Below are 18639 nucleotides of genomic sequence, written 5' to 3' on the forward strand. Positions count from 1 at the left end.
ATTTAACATCGTGCTTAACATGGCAGTTAACATTGTGTTTGACATGGTATTTAACATTGTGTTTAACATCGTATTTAACATCGTGTTTAACATGGTATTTAACATCGTGTTTAACATCGTTTTTAACATTGTGTTTAACATCTTATTTAACATCGTGTTCAACATCGTGTTTAACATTGTGTTTAACATCGTATTTAACATCGTGGTTAACTTCACGTTTAACATCGTGTTTAACATCATATTTAACATTGTGTTTAACATCATATTTAAAGTTGTGTTTAACATCGTATTTAACATTGTGTTTAACATCGTATTTAACATCGTGTTTAACATGGTATTTAACATCGTGTTTAACATGGTAGTTAACATCGTGTTTAACATGGTAGTTAACATTGTATTTAACATCGTATTTAACATCATGTTTAACATCGTTTTTAACATCGTGTTTAACATCGTATTTAACATCGTGTTCAACATCGTGTTTAACATTGTGTTTAACATCGTATTTAACATCGTGTTTAACATGGTATTTAACATCGTGTTTAACATGGTATTTAACATGGTATTTAACATGGTAGTTAACATTGTGTTTGACATGGTATTTAACATCGTGCTTAACATGGCAGTTAACATTGTGTTTGACATGGTATTTAACATTGTGTTTAACATCGTATTTAACATCGTGTTTAACATGGTATTTAACATCGTGTTTAATATGGTATTTAACATCGTGTTTAACATCGTTTTTAACATTGTGTTTAACATCGTATTTAACATCGTGTTCAACATTGTGTTTAACATTGTGTTTAACATCGTATTTAACATCGTGTTTAACATCGTGTTTAACATTGTGTTTAACATCGTATTTAACATCGTGTTCAACATCGTGTTTAACATTGTGTTTAACATCGTATTTAACATCGTGGTTAACTTCACGTTTAACATCGTGTTTAACATCATATTTAACATTGTGTTTAACATCATATTTAACGTTGTGTTTAACATCGTATTTAACATTGTGTTTAACATGGTATTTAACATCGTGTTTAACATGGTATTTAACATCGTGTTTAACATGGTAGTTAACATCGTGTTTAACATGGTAGTTAACATTGTATTTAACATCGTATTTAACATCATGTTTAACATCGTTTTTAACATCGTGTTTAACATCGTATTTAACATCGTGTTCAACATCGTGTTTAACATGGTAGTTAACATCGTGTTTAACATGGTAGTTAACATTGTATTTAACATCGTATTTAACATCATGTTTAACATCGTTTTTAACATCGTGTTTAACATCGTATTTAACATCGTGTTTAACATGGTATTTAACATCGTGTTTAACATGGTATTTAACATCGTATTTAACATGGTAGTTAACATTGTGTTTGACATGGTATTTAACATCGTGCTTAACATGGCAGTTAACATTGTGTTTGACATGGTATTTAACATTGTGTTTAACATCGTATTTAACATCGTGTTTAACATGGTATTTAACATCGTGTTTAATATGGTATTTAACATCGTGTTTAACATGGTATTTAACATCGTGTTTAACATCGTTTTTAACATTGTGTTTAACATCGTATTTAACATCGTGTTCAACATCGTGCTAACATTGTGTTTAACATCGTATTTAACATCGTGTTTAACATCGTGTTTAACATTGTGTTTAACATCGTATTTAACATCGTGTTCAACATCGTGTTTAACATTGTGTTTAACATCGTATTTAACATCGTGTTTAACATGGTATTTAACATCGTGTTTAACATGGTAGTTAACATCGTGTTTAACATGGTAGTTAACATTGTGTTTAACATCGTATTTAACATCGTGTTTAACATCGTGTTTAACATGGTATTTAACATTGTGTTTAACATTGTGTTTAACATCATGTTTAACATGGTATTTAACATCGTGTTTAACATTGTGTTTAACATCATGTTTAACATCGTTTTTAACATCGTGTTTAACATCGTATTTAACATCGTGTTCAACATCGTGTTTAACATTGTGTTTAACATCGTATTTAACATCGTGTTTAACATCGTGTTTAACATGGTATTTAACATCGTATTTAACATGGTAGTTAACATTGTGTTTGACATGGTATTTAACATCGTGCTTAACATGGCAGTTAACATTGTGTTTGACATGGTATTTAACATTGTGTTTAACATCGTATTTAACATCGTGTTTAACATGGTATTTAACATCGTGTTTAACATGGTATTTAACATCGTGTTTAACATCGTTTTTAACATCGTGTTTAACATCGTATTTAACATCGTGTTCAACATCGTGTTTAACATTGTGTTTAACATCGTATTTAACATCGTGTTTAACATGGTATTTAACATCGTGTTTAACATGGTATTTAACATCGTATTTAACATCGTGTTTAACATGGTATTTAACATCGTGTTTAACATGGTATTTAACATCGTATTTAACATGGTAGTTAACATTGTGTTTAACATCGTATTTAACATTGTGTTTAACATCGTATTTAACATCGTGTTTAACATGGTATTTAACATCGTATTTAACATGGTAGTTAACATTGTGTTTGACATGGTATTTAACATCGTGCTTAACATGGCAGTTAACATTGTGTTTGACATGGTATTTAACATTGTGTTTAACATGGTAGTTAACATTGTTTTTAACATGGTATTTAACATCGTGTTTAACATGGTATTTAACATCGTGTTTAACATGGTAGTTAACATTGTATTTAACTTCGTATTTAACATTGTGTTTAACATCGTGTTTAACATCATATTTAACATCGTATTTAACTTCGTATTTAACATCGTGTTTAACATTGTTTTTAACGTTGTGTTTAACATCGTATTTAACATCGTGTTTAACATGGTATTTAACATCGTGTTTAACATGGTATTTAACATCGTGTTTAACATGGTAGTTAACATTGTATTTAACTTCGTATTTAACATTGTGTTTAACATCATATTTAACATCGTATTTAACTTCGTATTTAACAACGTGTTTAACATCGTTTTTAACGTCGTGTTTAACATCGTATTTAACATCGTGTTTAACATGGTATTTAACACTATTTAACTTCGTATTTAACATCGTGTTTAACATCGTGTTTAACATCATATTTAACATCGTATTTAACTTCGTATTTAACATCGTGTTTAACATGGTATTTAACATCGTATTTAACATCGTATTTAACATCGTGTTTAACATGGTATTTAACATCGTGTTTAACATGGTAGTTAACATTGTATTTAACTTCGTATTTAACATTGTGTTTAACATCGTTTTTAACATCATATTTAACATCGTATTTAACTTCGTATTTAACATCGTGTTTAACATCGTTTTTAACGTCGTGTTTAACATCGTATTTAACATCGTGTTTAACATGGTATTTAACATCGTGTTTAACATGGTATTTAACATCGTGTTTAACATGGTAGTTAACATTGTATTTAACTTCGTATTTAACAACGTGTTTAACATCGTTTTTAACGTCGTGTTTAACATCGTATTTAACATCGTGTTTAACATGGTATTTAACACTATTTAACTTCGTATTTAACATCGTGTTTAACATCGTGTTTAACATCATATTTAACATCGTATTTAACTTCGTATTTAACATCGTGTTTAACATGGTATTTAACATCGTATTTAACATCGTATTTAACATCGTGTTTAACATGGTATTTAACATCGTGTTTAACATGGTAGTTAACATTGTATTTAACTTCGTATTTAACATTGTGTTTAACATCGTGTTTAACATCATATTTAACATCGTATTTAACTTCGTATTTAACATCGTGTTTAACATCGTTTTTAACGTCGTGTTTAACATCGTATTTAACATCGTGTTTAACATGGTATTTAACATCGTGTTTAACATGGTCGTTAACACTATTTAACTTCGTATTTAACATCGTGTTTAACATCATATTTAACATCGTATTTAACTTCGTATTTAACATCGTGTTTAACATGGTATTTAACATCGTATTTAACATCGTATTTAACATCGTGTTTAACATCATATTTAACATCGTATTTAACATCGTATTTAACATCGTGTTTAACATGGTATTTAACATCGTGTTTAACATGGTCGTTAACACTGTATTTAACATCGTATTTAACATCATATTTAACATGGTATTTAACATCGTGTTTAACATGGTATTTAACATGGTATTTAACATCGTGTTTAACATGGTATTTAACATGGTATTTAACATCATGTTTAACATCGTATTTATCATCATGTTTAACATGTTATGCTGCTATAGACTTAGACTGCTGGAGGATACACTGACCACTTTTCACACTCTACTACTTTCTTCTACTATCTGCTCTTTAACTGTATTATTTCCTGCTATTTCAGCTGTTAACTTTATTTGTTCTCTAAGTATTTTTATACACTATATACAGGTGCTGGCCAGTAAATTAGAATATCATCAAAAGGTTGAAAATATTTCAGTAATTCCATTCAAAACGTGAAACTTGTACATTATATTCATGCAATGCACACAGACCAATGTATTTCCGATGTTTATTACGTTTAATTTTGATATTTATAGGTGACAACCAATGAAAACATCAAATCTGGTGTCTCTTATCATTGACAGTCTGGACTCTTTTAAAACCCTTTGATTTAAATGACGTTTTAATTGTCATCCTGTTGTTTCTGTCACTTTTGTAGTTAGATAATAATTGTTTAATTTTATTACTTTACTCTTTACTCTATTTGAAACTTCTAAATCTTTTGTGTTTTCTGATTTTAATTATCTCTCATTTTATTTTAATATTTTGTTGTTCAGTTCAATTCAATTTAATTATAAAGCATCAAGTCAGGACCAGAGTCATCTTCAAGACCTTCACACAGTAAACAACACAGGTCAGGATATCAGGACAATCAGTAACAAATTTCCTATATAAGGAACCCAGCAGGTTACATCGAGTCACTGACTAGAATCAGAGTCTTTGCAGCAATCCTCATACTAAGCAAGCATGCAGCGACAGTGGAGAGGAAAACTCCCTTTTAACAGGAAGAACCCTCCAGAGAATCCTGGCTCAGTATAAGCAGCCATCCTCCACGACTCACTGGGGATGGAGAAGACAGACCCCCCCCCCCACACACACACACACACACGCACGCACGCACACACACACACACATGCACACACACACGCAAACACACCCTCCTCCCTCCATTTCCCTGTCTGCTTCATCATGACTCATCCCTTCCTCTCTCTCCTCTTTCTCAGCAGCGATGATGACACGTGTAACTTCCTCTGTGAGCGCCTCAGCTGACGATTCCCCACCTCCAACCCATCAGAGGAGAACCAACGCCCGGGCCGCTACACGGCATCTGCTGTTAGCAACAGGTCCTGCATCCCAGCAGATGGATCCGGAGCTGGACTGAATCCTAGACGTTCTGTCGTGTCTGACTCTTTCACATTCCAGCAGCAGAGAAGAAGATAGATATGAACTCAGGAAATAAGGTATCCATCACAGTGGCGAGGATTTAGGGGTTAAAACAAAACATCCAAACCAGAATCATTAATTATCGTAGCAGTGATGCGACCGCAGGCCTGCCAGGCGTTCTGCTCTCCTGCCTCACGTTGGAGGTTCAGCTATTAAATAATGAAACTCATTCTGAGGTTTGGCTTTAATGAAGAAAATGACATTTCAATTCCTTTCTCCTTCATTATCTGAGTATTAAAAGTGGTTGTGGAAGCACGCGCAGCCCTCTCACCGACTGAAGCAATGTCAGATGAAAAATGCCTCTCATATTCACCTGATGAAGCTCCGTCGCTTTTTCCTTTTCCACAAAATCAAGCCAGCTCTCAGAGGAAATTGCTTTTGTGCCTTTTGCAGCAGTTCAGAGGGGAGCACGTCAGATTGTGAGACAACAGAAGAAGGTTGACCCTTTTCATTACTAAAAACCAGAACCTGTAACATCATTTATTAGTCAGATCCATAAAATGATTTCTGGAAGATTTATGACTCAGAAAGTAATTTTCCAGCCTTTTCTCTCATTTCAGACAGAAAGCAGATGTCTCATCTTGTAATCCAGGAGAAACCAGCTTATTCTGGCTCCAAGTGTTTGGTCTCTGGCTGGCCCAAATAAAATCCCATCAAATGGAAACGAGTTCTTTAATAATCCCAGAACTCCCTTCCTACCAGAGGTTTAAACTGAACTCATCTCATGCTGGAGCTATGGACGTTAACCTTCTGTGCGAGCTCTGGCTTGATCTGGTAGGTTGTCTCACAAACTCTTCTCTGGTTCTGAAACAGCTCTGCGTCTGTGATAACCAGTGACCTTCTGGGTGTCCTCCATCCCAAAGTGAAAGTCCCTTTCCTTTGTGATTCCAGGTTTCCCGTGTGCACCACTAAAGGAAAAGAGAAGCTGTGATATCCCGTACAGATGCTGCCATGTTGATTTTACAACCAGCAACGGAGCACTCAGTTTTAAACGTCCCTGTTCTTTACGTATTGTTCTGGTTAATGTAATCAGAAAAGATTTATTCATCACAGAATATCATTTTATCTTTTATGCTCTTAACTGTGGAAACGCGTTCTGAACCGAGCAGGTTAAAGAGACCCACCGACCACAGAAACTGGAGTGCTGCAACAGAGAGGCGGGGTCACCGGGGCACAGGGTTTTAGCTCCATAGCATCCGATCTGTTTCGTGTTTGGGGCTCGCTAAAGCTGATTTAATTTATCTGTACTAGGATATCTCTGAGTTATTGTAGCACAGGGGTGGGCAATTATTTTTTCCATGGGGCCACATGAGAAATAGAAAATATTGTGGAGGGCCAGGCCAAAAGGCTGAAGTCAATTATCTTCGTCTTCGTCGTCGTCTTCCTCCGCTTATCCGGGTCCGGGTCGCGGGGGCAGCATCCCAATTAGGGAGCTCCAGGCCGTCCTCTCCCCGGCCTTGTCCACCAGCTCCTCCGGCAGGACCCCAAGGCGTTCCCGGACCAGATTGGAGATGTAACCTCTCCAACGTGTCCTGGGTCGACCCGGGGGCCTTCTGCCGGCAGGACATGCCCGAAACACCTCCCCGGGGAGGCGTCCAGGAGGCATCCTGACCAGATGCCCAAACCACCTCAACTGGCTCCTTTCGATCCGGAGGAGCAGCGGTTCTACTCCGAAGTCAATTATGCATAATATTAATGGTATTTCTTTATAAAAAGCAGTAAATACCATTGTTTCTTCAAGCTGGTAAGAGTAGACTTTATGTTATAAATGAGCAAAAAGGAAAAAGTGAGGTTGGCTTACAAAAATGTGATTTATTCAAATTTCCCAAGGCAATGGTAAACAAAGTGTGCACATTTGGTTTTTGTTAAACATTTGTGACTTATATTAGTTAACAGTTTCAGTCACATTCACTCCAAAACACATTCTGAGTTTCAAATATTGTTGGAAAGAGGTTCTTAGCATTCTACAGACACACAGTATTGTCTGTAAAATAAAATCACTGAACTGTGATCTTGAGAAAGAGGTTTAAAAAAAGTGTCCCAGTTCACTGCTAGTTGCCTACATTTGTGGTCCAAACACCTTATTTTGTGTTTTTAAGTGATTTTTTTCTTATTCAGTGAGAGAAATCTAGTCTCTGCTGGGCTTTAACGAGTGCATCAAAGTCAGGTTGAATGTCTGAGGTGGAGAAGCGAAGCACAGCTGACAAATGATCATCAGTGAGAGAGGATCTATACCTGGATTTTGTAAACTTCATCATTGAAAATGTTTGTTCACAAATGTAGGTAGAGCCGAAGAGAACCAACATCTTCTGAGCATGTCTCCTCAGGTTTGGAAAGTCCTCCTTAAGAGAAGAGTAGAAATCCAGCAGAGATCCTGAATCTCTGCTTTCAAGTCCCAAACCCTCTTCAGCACTTTCCCCAGGCTGAGCCATCTGACAGCTGTGTGGAGTCCTCCACAAGAGCCACAAACTGTCTGTGATCCATCGCCCGCGCCCTGATGAAGTTTATTATTTTAGTAACAACATCAGTAACATGGTTGATTTTTAGCACTGACTTGCACAACACATGTTGGTGTATAATTCAATGCAAAAACACCTATTTTTGATCTGCATCGATTTCTGTCACTTTATCTTGCATGCGTTTCTAAAGTCCGACATTTTTCCATGTAAAGCCGGGCGGACACTGTGCAACTTTTTCACTCGCAGCGTTCAGCTTCAGCTCTAACTGTACGACTTCCCCGCAGAGCAGATCTCACGAGCCATGTGCTCACACTGTACGTCTGGTAGCAACACGTCGGCCCTAAAAATGTGCTAAAAATAGCAGTTTTTACTCAACACGTCAGAGTTTTTTGTCTTGCCTGTTGTCCTTCGGGAGTGCTGCAGGAGGACACACACGGATTTATAGGGGTTGGATGAGGAAAACGAAATAAAGAAAGTAAATCTGTGTTTTGTGATCAGTTTAATTTGACATGAACACGACAAACACGCTTTCTTGACAATCTTTGTGAGTAAAAAAAACGTGTAGAAACAAAAACGAACAGCGTGTGTTATTAGGGAAATAGCGAGGACCGGCGTTGATGCAGGATTGCGCGCGCATGCGCCGTGAGCGGTTCTGATACTTTTTGGGTCGCAGCTGCTCGCAGCGCCGCTTCAACAGTGCGATACCCTCACGAGGGACGAGCGAAATATTAAACACACCAGAGTGCGACCTCACGACTGCTGATCGGCGGCTGGTCACGTGGTGTTAATCGCCTCTCGTAACCCCCTGTACACTACACGACCGCTCGGCGCAAAACTCGCCCCGATGTCGTGGCTTCTCGCACGACTGGAAAATCGGCTCAAAAAAGTGAAAAAGTCGCACAGTGTACGCCCGGCTTAAGATTTGGACAACCGTCTGTTGTGACACCTGACAGTCTCTCCCATTTCAATCCCAGTGTCCGTGCACGCATTTATTAAGCCGGGCGTACACTGTGCGACTTTTTCACTTTTTTGAGCCGATTTTCCAGTCGTGCGAGAAGCCACGACATCGGGGCGAGTTTTGCGCCGAGCGGTCGTGTAGTGTACAGGGGGTTACGAGAGGCGATTAACACCACGTGACCAGCCGCCGATCAGCAGTCGTGAGGTCGCAGGGACTTCTGGCGTGTTTAATATTTCGCTCGTTCCTCGTGAGGGTATCGCACTGTTGAAGCGGCGCTGCGAGCAGCTACGATCCAAAAAGTATCAGAACCGCTCACGGCGCATGCGCGCGCGATCCTGCATCAACGCCGGCCGGTCGCTCGCTATTTCCCTAATAACACACGCTGTGCGTTTTTGTTTCTACACGTTTTTTTTACTCACAAAGATTGTCAAGAAAGCGTGTTTGTCGTGTTCATGTCAAATTAAACTGATCACAAAACACAGATTTACTTTCTTTATTTCGTTTTCCTCATCCAACCCCTATAAATCCCTGTGTGTCCTCCTGCAGCACTCCCGAAGGACAACAGGCAAGACAAGACAAAAAAGTCTAACGTGTTGAGTAAAAACTGCTATTTTTAGCACATTTTTAGGGCCGACGTGTTGCTACCAGACGTACAGTGTGAGCAGTCAGGTCGCATGCGAGAACTGGGTCGTGCAGTGTGAGCACATGACTCGTGAGATCTGCTCTGCGGGGAAGTCGTACAGTTTGAGCTGAAGCTGAACGCTGCGAGTGAAAAAGTCGCACAGTGTACGCCCGGCTTTACCTCTGTAGAAACATCACTCCCTGTCGTTGTCCCTTTCATCGACCGCATTGCTGCCCGCTCCTCTGTGAGCTTGAAGTCCGTTATCCCCGGACAAATACGAGCAGCTGGGCTGTGTCCCGGACATCACAGCTCCCGTCTAATGAGAAAAAGTCAAAACTTGCCACTTCACGTTGCAGCTGAAGCTCCAGGTTCCCCGCAATGTCCTCGATCCTCCTGGTCACGGTTCGCCTGGACAGCGGGATTTGCTCAAATGCGCCTTTTTTTTCAGGGCATATTAGTGCGGCAGAGTCCACCATGCACTCTTTGACAAACTCTCCCTCCGAAAACGGCTTGCTGTTTTTAGCTATTTTGTGGGATATCACAAAGCTGGTCCTGGCTGCTGCATCCCTGGATGTGTGAAGCTTAGTAAAAAAGCCTTGCTGCTTTTGCAACTTTGCTAGTAAAGCTTCGGATGTCCGTGCCCTCTCAGCATCAGATGAGTTCTTGTATTTTTCCGAGTGTTTCTTGTCGTAATGCCGACTCAAATTGTAGTCCTTAAACACGGCAATCTCCTCCCCGCAAACCAAACACACGGCTTTACCTCCGACTTCAGTAAAAAAAATACTTAGCAGTCCAATTTTTGTTGAAAATCCTGCATTCGGCATCTTTCTTTTTTTTTTGCATGAGCGGACATTTCTCAGGCTACAATCACCATGTCAACCGCGGGCACTTGTTGCTATACGTATTGCGTCATTGTGCACGTAAAAAACAACTTCAAAATAAAAGCAATGCAGCCTTAGTCCATGCATGAGGTAAAATGAGAAAATACATTTATTTTGTAATTTCCAATTAACCTTACGCGGGCCGGTCAAAGTCAACCAAAGGGCCGGATGTGGCCCGCGGGCCGTAAAATGCCCAGGTCTGTTGTAGCACATAAGCACGCTAAAACACACATTTTCTGTTGTTCCACCTAGCTTTTAGGGAGCCATTTGAGTTTGCACGCAGTTTATTTGGTGTTGAACAGTTTGCTCGTCCAGTTAGCTTAGCCTCAGCACGGCTATGGCTACTTCTGTCTCTGCTTCTCCGTCTCCTATCTCTTGCTCTGTGTCAGATGTTTAGTTACTCCTCTGCCTCCTTTAGTGATAATGGTACGTGTAATAAATGTAGCATTTTTGTAGCTCTGGAGGCGAGGGGGAGGCCCGGCTCCGCGCTGTTGAAAAGCCCATGGATAGCCGTAGCTACTTAGCTAGTGCAGGGCTAACTAGCTCAGAACCGCCCCGTAGCGACCCTCCAGCAGAACCCGAGCAGCCGGGACCTCAGGCCGGCTGGGTGACGGTACGCAGGAAGCATAGAACCCAGCCCGTGGGCCACCACCAACCCGTCCACGTTTCTAATAGATTTTCCCCGCTCAGTGACGCACCCACTGACAAGCCGACTCTGATCATTGGCAGCTCCATAGTCAGAAACGTGGCATTAGAGACTCCAGCAACCATAGTTAAATGTTTACCTGGGGCCAGGGCGGGCGACATTAAATCTTACCTGAAACTGCTGGCTAAGGATAAGCGTAAATACAGTAAGATTGTTATTCACGCTGGCGGTAACGACACCCGGTTACGCCAATCGGAGGTCACTAAAATTAATGTTGCTTCGGTGTGTAAGTTTGCCAAAACAATGTTGGACTCCGTCATTTTCTCTGGCCCCCTGCCTGATTGGACCAGTGACGACATGTTTAGCCGCATGCTGTCCTTCAACCACTGGCTGTCTAGGTGGTGTCCTGAAAACAACGTGGGCTACATTGATAACTGGAAAACTTTTTGGGGAAAACCTGGTCTGATGCGGAGAGACGGCATCCATCCCTCTTTGGATGGTGCAGCTCTTCTTTCTAGGAACATGGCCAGTTTTATTAGTCCTCCATGACAACCCAGGGTCCAGACCAGGAAGCAGAGTCGTAGTTTAACCCACCCCTCTGCAGCTTCTGTACTGTTACCCACCCACTACCCCATAGAGACAGTGTCCTGCCCACGGCCAAAATCACACAGATTAAATATCAGGCTTAATAAAGCAAATCATGGAAATCTCATAAATATTAGAACAAATTCAACTGAGCAGAAAACTAGAAAAATTAAATGTGGGTTGTTGAACATTAGATCCATTTTTTCTAAGACTTTGTTAGTTAATGACTTGATTTGTGATAATCAGATCTCTTTGCTCTCTCTCACAGAATCCTGGCTGCAGCAAGAGGACTATGTTAGCTTAAACCAGTCGACTCCTTCTAATTATTTAAATCATCACATTGCTCGAAGTACAGGGCGAGGAGGAGGAGTAGCAACCATTTTTCATTCTGACCTATTAACACTAGAACTCCCAGAGAGCTGCCAATTGGCTCCATTCCTGCTGTCTCACACCTCACTGCTGTCTCACACCTTCCTGCTGTCTCACACCTCACTGCTGTCTCACACCTTCCTGCTGTCTCACACCTCACTGCTGTCTCACAGCTTCCTGCTGTCTCACACCTTCCTGCTGTCTCACACCTCACTGCTGTCTCACACCTTCCTGCTGTCTCACAGCTTCCTGCTGTCTCACACCTTCCTGCTGTCTCACACCTCACTGCTGTCTCACAGCTTCCTGCTGTCTCACACCTTCCTGCTGTCTCACACCTTCCTGCTGTCTCACAGCTCACACTTGTCTCACAGCTCACTGCTGTCTCGTACCTTCCTGCTGTCTCACACCTCATTGCTGTCTCACACATTCCTGCTGTCTCACACCTTCCTGCTGTCTCACACCTCACTACTGTCTCACACCTTCCTGCTGTCTCACACCTCATTGCTGTCTCACACATTCCTGCTGTCTCACACCTTCCTGATGTCTCACACCTCACTGCTGTCTCACACCTTCCTGCTTTCTCACATCTTCCTGCTGTCTCGTACCTTCCTGCTGTCTCACACCTCACTGCTGTCTCACAGCTCACTGCTGTCTCATATCTTCCTGCTGTCTCACACCTCACTGCTGTCTCACACCTTCCTGCTGTCTCACAGCTCACTGCTGTCTCATATCTTCCTGCTGTCTCACACCTCACTGCTGTCTCACACCTTCCTGCTGTCTCACAGCTTCCTGCTGTCTCACACCTTCCTGCTGTCTCACACCTCACTGCTGTCTCACATTTTTCTGCTGTCTCACAGCTCACTGCTGTCTCACAGCTCACTGCTCTCTCACACCTACCAGCTGTATCAAACCTGCTAGCTAACAGCTCACTGCTGTCGCACACCATCCTGCTGACTCACACCTCACTGCTGTCTCACATCTTCCTGCTGTCTCACAGCTCACTGCTGCCTCGTACCTTCCTGCTGTCTCACAGCTTACTGCTGTCTCGTACCTTCCTGCTGTCTCACAGCTCACTGCTGTCTCGTACCTTCCTGCTGTCTCACAGCTTACTGCTGTCTCGTACCTTCCTGCTGTCTCACAGCTCACTGCTGTCTCGTACCTTCCTGCTGTCTCACAGCTCACTGCTGTCTCGTACCTTCCTTCTGTCTCACAGCTTACTGCTGTCTCAAAGCTCACTGCTGTCTCACATTTTTCCTGCTGTCTCACAGCTTACTGCTGTCTCACAGCTTACTGCTGTCTCACAGCTCACTGCTCTCTCACACCTACCAGCTGTATCAAACCTGCTAGCTAACAGCTCACTGCTGTCGCACACCATCCTGCTGACTCACACCTCACTGCTGTCTCACACCTTCCTGCTGTCTCACACCTCACTGCTGTCTCACATCTTCCTGCTGTCTCACAGCTCACTGCTGCCTCGTACCTTCCTGCTGTCTCACAGCTTACTGCTCTCTCACACCTACCAGCTGTCTCAAACCTGCTAGCTAACAGCTCACTGCTGTCTCACACCTTCCTGTTGTTTCATAGCTCACTGCTGTTTCACACCATCCTGCTGTCTCACACCTTCCTGCTGTGACACAGCTCACTGCTGTCTCACACCTTCCTGCTGTATCAAATCTTCCTGCTGTCTCACACCTTACTGCTGTCTCACACGTCACTGCTGTCTCACACCTTCCTGCTGTGTCACACCTCACTGCTGTCTCACACCTACCTGCTGTCTCACAGCTTCCTGCTGTCTCACACCTTCCTGCTGTCTCACAGCGACCTGCTGTCTCACAGGTTACTGCTGTCTCACACCTCACTAACGTCTCACACCTCACTGCTGTCTCACACATTCCTGCTGTCTCACAGCTTCCTGCTGTCTCACACCTCACTGCTGTCTCACACATTCCTGCTGTCTCACACTTTCCTGCTGTCTCACACATCGCTGCTGTCTCACACCTTCCTGCTGTCTCACACCTTCCTGCTGTCTCACACCTGCCTGCTGTGTCACACCTCACTGCTGTCTCACACCTACCTGCTGTCTCACACATTCCTGCTGTCTCACAGCTTCCTGCTGTCTCACACCTCACTGCTTTCTCACACCTCAATGCTGTCTCACAGCTTACTGCTGTCTCACACTTTCCTGCTGTCTCACAGCCCGCTGCTGTCATACATCTTGCAGCTTTTTGGTTGAAATGAAAGTAAACTGACCTGAACACCTGTGATTGGAATGTTGAGAGAGGATTAAAAATCTCTGCTAATGAACAGGAAGTGGAATGTTTCGCACTCCCCAGACCAAAGCAGCTGAAGTTGGGATTTCACCCAAACAGCTTCTTGACTGAGATATTTGAGTGTTATTTTAAAGACTGCAGGTGCATCTCTTTATTCAATTTAATTCAATGTTATTTATATGGCGCCAAATTTCGACAAGAGTCGTCTCAAGGCACTTCACAAAATAAACGTTCCAATTCGGGTCAGTTCATTAAGCCAATCAGAAAAAATGTTTCCTATAAAAGGAACCCAGCAAATTGCATCAAGTCACTGACTAGAGGCTGATATCTGAGCTGGCTGCAGATAGAAAGCTCTAGTCTGAGTTTGTCTTAAAAACCTCTAAAGTCTGTCCTAGTAAGACATCTAGTAGAATTTCCACTCAGGCTTTTGTGGTCTCATTAGCGTGCGCTGCTGCCTCGGTTTGCTGCATTCACTCTCAGACACAGCTCGATTATGAGCAGTGCTGTGACTGAACATGCACCCTGTCTCCCTGCACATGATGTTTGTCACCATCTTCTGGATTTATCCTGCAGCTGCAGGCTCTCTGATGTTCTCTGGTCCCAAAAGAAAAGAAAAAACATTCAATGAGCATAAAAACGGCACCATGAGCATAAAGCACAGTTATTCCAATCTGCTGAGGGAGCGTAATATGTGTGATGAAGCAGTAATGGGCTTTAGTTCTCGTAGTGGGGCAAGATCTGGTGGAGGGTAAAAGCTCTTACTAAGTCTCCGTCAGTCTGCAGAACCATCTCCCTGAGTTCAGCAGCCCAGACAGATGAAACATGGGTGAGGAGTGCTCCAGCCTCGTCAGCGTCTGATGCCCTGAAGGAGGGTGGCTGATTCACTCACTCTCTTTCTTGACATATTTAGTCACAATTGTCTACTTTTTGCTCATTTTAAATATATTTTTAATCATTTTCTCAATTATTTGTTATATTTTTACATTTTTTGTTTTTGTGAAGCGCTTCGTGATTTTTATCTTGAGGCGCTATAGAAATGATATTTTCTTCTTCTTCTTCTTCTGATTACTCTGTGTGGTGCTGTTGCCATACCATCACCAGATGCTCATGGTCACCATGTTCTCCACATTGGCTGTGAAAAAGCTTTTGATGATCCAAATTATGGCAACTCTTGTGGTGCTGTTCTCTACGTACAGCAGTTACATGTTGATTTGTTTCAAATGAAAGCCAAACAACCCAGCTCCAAAATTCATCACCGCTATCTTCAAACACATCTAAAAGTGCCAGGGTGTGCTGGTGCTAACCCTAACCCACGAAGGGAAAACCAGAGGCGGATCTGACACAGACCGGCACAGACAGAGTTCTAATACATGAGGGTACACAGGGAAATAGGTGGGTGGGGTGACGAGGGGCAGGTGAGTTTAATCAATACAACCAAGGGAACACGAGACACAGGAGGCTGCAGCAGGCCGGAATCGTGAGCTGCTTTAGGAAGCTGGTCGGTAACAGGTGAGGCTGGATGTTTTATATGGTTTATATGTTTGATGTGTTTTATATGTTTTATGTGTTTTACATGTTTTTATGTGTTTTATGTGCTTTATGTGCTTTATGTGTTTTATGTAGGGCTGGGACTTGATTAAAAATTTTAATCTAATTAATTACAGGCTTTGTAATTAATTAATCTAAATGAATCGCATTTTAATCGTTGCTCTCAAAGTAAAACTTTTAATTAAAATTATGAGACAGAGAATTAAACATTAGACATGGTTATTACTGTAAACTAAAGCTTTTAATAAAAAATGCATTTTAATTATTCAAATGTCACTGTGTGATATGAAACAAGACCCAAATCAACTAAAATTTATAATTACAAATAGAAAACAAATGCAAAGGGTTCCTGAGCCTTTAAATAGTCTCTCTGTCTAGTTGAATGACTGAAATAAATTTGACTTTGCACCAGATTCTAATTTTTCCAGTTTCACTTGTTTGTATAATTGGGAGATTTTATTAGCATTTCTACTCATAATGTAGTAAAAACACATAAATAATAATCCTTCAAAATGACAGTAGAACAGGCACAAATATGATCTAGGACTTAAATGTACTAACTTTTAACACCAGAGCAGGCGTGGCATATTCTGAGAATGATCAGGAACACTAACTGGTTCCAGTTGGATGACTGGAGGATGATGGGAAGATAAAAGATCATGGAGAGGAAATAATGATCTGACGAACAGGTGAGCGGACCTTCCTTACATGGGAAGTCCTGATGTCACGTTAAGAAGGGGATGCTGCCGAACCGCAGATTCACGCCTGCTGCAGTGAATCTGGTGTGATCTCCAGCCTGATCACCACTTCCTCGTTCCTCGCTGCCCCTGATGTACTTCAGCATCCGCCCCTTAGCTGATGACAGCTCCAACACACCTGCTGCTTAATGATAGTAATGCATGTGATGTTTAGACAGAGACTCGTCTCAGAAACGTATAACTCCCCGACAGAATTGTTTAGATAATCATCAGAAAAGTTTCAGAGTGTTTCTGTTTTAACTTAAACTTCTGTTTTCAACTTTAAGACACGTTGTTTGTGATTGTTTACAGAGTAGTGAGAACACGGAGCGTTCTCCCAGCGGCAGCCAGGTGCCTCTCGTTTGTCTGACTACTTTCATAAACTACTGTTAGGGCACAGAATTATTCTGTCTGGTGCTTTCAGCGCTGCACAGATGTTACGTAAATGTTAAAAATATAGCTTACCGCTACTTTTGTAAAGTTCCCGGTGCCACCGGGCAGCCGCAGCAGAGACGATCTCTGAAAAATGTCCACGACACGGACTCCGTTGTTGTCTGGAAGTTTATTTTTCCTAGTTAAGAAAAGAGGCGGATGTGTTTCCTAAATCCTGCATCAGTCCAAGCAAGGCAACTTCTTTCTGTTGTAACGTGAGGAAGTATGGGTTTTCTGTGCCAAAGGTCGTATTTGCCCGGCTGGGTCAAAGCTGGGTCACGCAGCACTTCACCCACAGATTAAGACCTGAGCCGACAGCAAGTCTGAAGGACTCCACAACATCGAGAACACCTGCAGCATCAGAAGAAGGACTTCACACACAGCCTAGTCATAATAAGAGTCTTACGCTTTCTTTGTTTATTAATGCTAAACAATCATTTTATCACTTTGCTCATTATAAATGTATTTTAATCAAATGAATGATCATTATGCTTTGGGTAATCATAATGAACTATAATGAATCAGTATACTTAATTAAATAATGTTTTTGAAGATGTTTAGCGATGACCTTCACACCTGCTCATACAGGAGAGAGTATTATAAGACACCTTTCGTCAAACATTTTGACAGGTCTATTGTTCTTTGACCTTTCATTCCTATTGTTCATTTGACCCTTGACCTTGCCCCCCCTTCCTATCATTAATCAAATGGACAGGTGTATTGTTCAATCTTTGCCCCCCCTTCCGTATCATTAATCAAATGGACATGTGTATTGTTAATTGTCCAGATGGTTTAGACCCCCCACGCCGCATCATCAATGGCGTATTGTTGAACGTGTCCAGATGGTCTAGACCCCCCACGCCGCATCATCAATGGCGTATTGTTGAGCGTCCATGATATCCCACGTCATAGGCTAATGTGTGTAATGGTGTGTGGTTTCTTTTTTGTGATAGCCCATCGGTTCCCACAGCCCCTCCCTTCTGAGTGTAATCCTATTGTGTTTAACTCTTTAAAAGCTCAGATCTGTCCGAATGGTGAAAAGCCGAGCTCTAAGAAAAAATGATGAACCACGAGGAGCTGAATGAAGCACCAGGCCGCGCTGAAGAAGTGTCTACTACATCAGACGCTTCAACTTCAACTCAAAAAGTGAAAGAAGAGAGCGTGGATATACCGCTGTCAAAAACCATGCTTTGTGAAAAATCCATCGCTATACATCAGATGCCGGCTGGAATTGGTGCCCCCCGCAAATCTACATTTTACATCTGCAGAGTGCAGGTTCCTCCTTTCGGCGGTAAAGAGATCTTGGAGCAAATATGGCAGTTGGAACCTTATGGCTATAGCGGTAGTTTTGGATACCGGTTCAGCTACGACACTAAGGAACTGTGTTTAATCCAAGATGTGGCTGAGGGCGAACCTCTTAAATCCTATTTATCAAACTCACCAGCGGTTCTCTCCTACAACGATTGGGCTGTGCTCAGGCTGGCTGTTCCACGCAAGGTGCACAGAGATGATCCTGAGAGACCTCGTCCGCCAGTCAATCGCAGCGGGCCGCAAGCTCTTCCAACGTTGGATGAAATCCAGAACGCTGTGACAGCATTCAGCGCTTCATGGGAGGGGGAAG

The 18639-nt window shown here is 41.7% G+C and overlaps 1 protein-coding gene across 1 annotated transcript; it reads right to left on the reverse strand.

The window, feature by feature from the left end:
- Nucleotides 1-142: 142 nt before the first annotated feature.
- LOC139062268 (uncharacterized protein PF13_0277-like) lies at nt 143-3950 on the reverse strand. Its single transcript, XM_070543138.1, has 5 exons — nt 3675-3950; nt 3197-3577; nt 2383-3099; nt 1891-2136; nt 143-1621 (listed from the first exon to the last, which is right to left on the reverse strand). The coding sequence occupies exons 1-5, from the start codon at nt 3948-3950 to the stop codon at nt 143-145; spliced, it is 3099 nt and encodes a 1032-aa protein (XP_070399239.1).
- Between the last annotated feature and the right edge of the window lie 14689 nt (nt 3951-18639).

This window comes from Nothobranchius furzeri, chromosome 12 (assembly GCF_043380555.1).
Source record: "Nothobranchius furzeri strain GRZ-AD chromosome 12, NfurGRZ-RIMD1, whole genome shotgun sequence".
NCBI lineage: Eukaryota > Metazoa > Chordata > Actinopteri > Cyprinodontiformes > Nothobranchiidae > Nothobranchius > Nothobranchius furzeri.

Excerpts from the sequence above, each read along its gene's own strand:
- LOC139062268 (XM_070543138.1), bottom strand. The coding sequence starts at position 3,950 with ATGTTAAATACGAAGTTAAATAGTGTTAACGACCATGTTAAACACGAT. Across the intron at positions 2,137-2,382 it reads AATACGATGTTAAATACCAT|CACGATGTTAAATACCATGT; the intron begins GTTAAACACGAT and ends TGCCATGTTAAG. Across the intron at positions 1,622-1,890 it reads AACATGATGTTAAACACAAT|CACGATGTTGAACACGATGT; the intron begins GTTAAACACAAT and ends ACACAATGTTAG.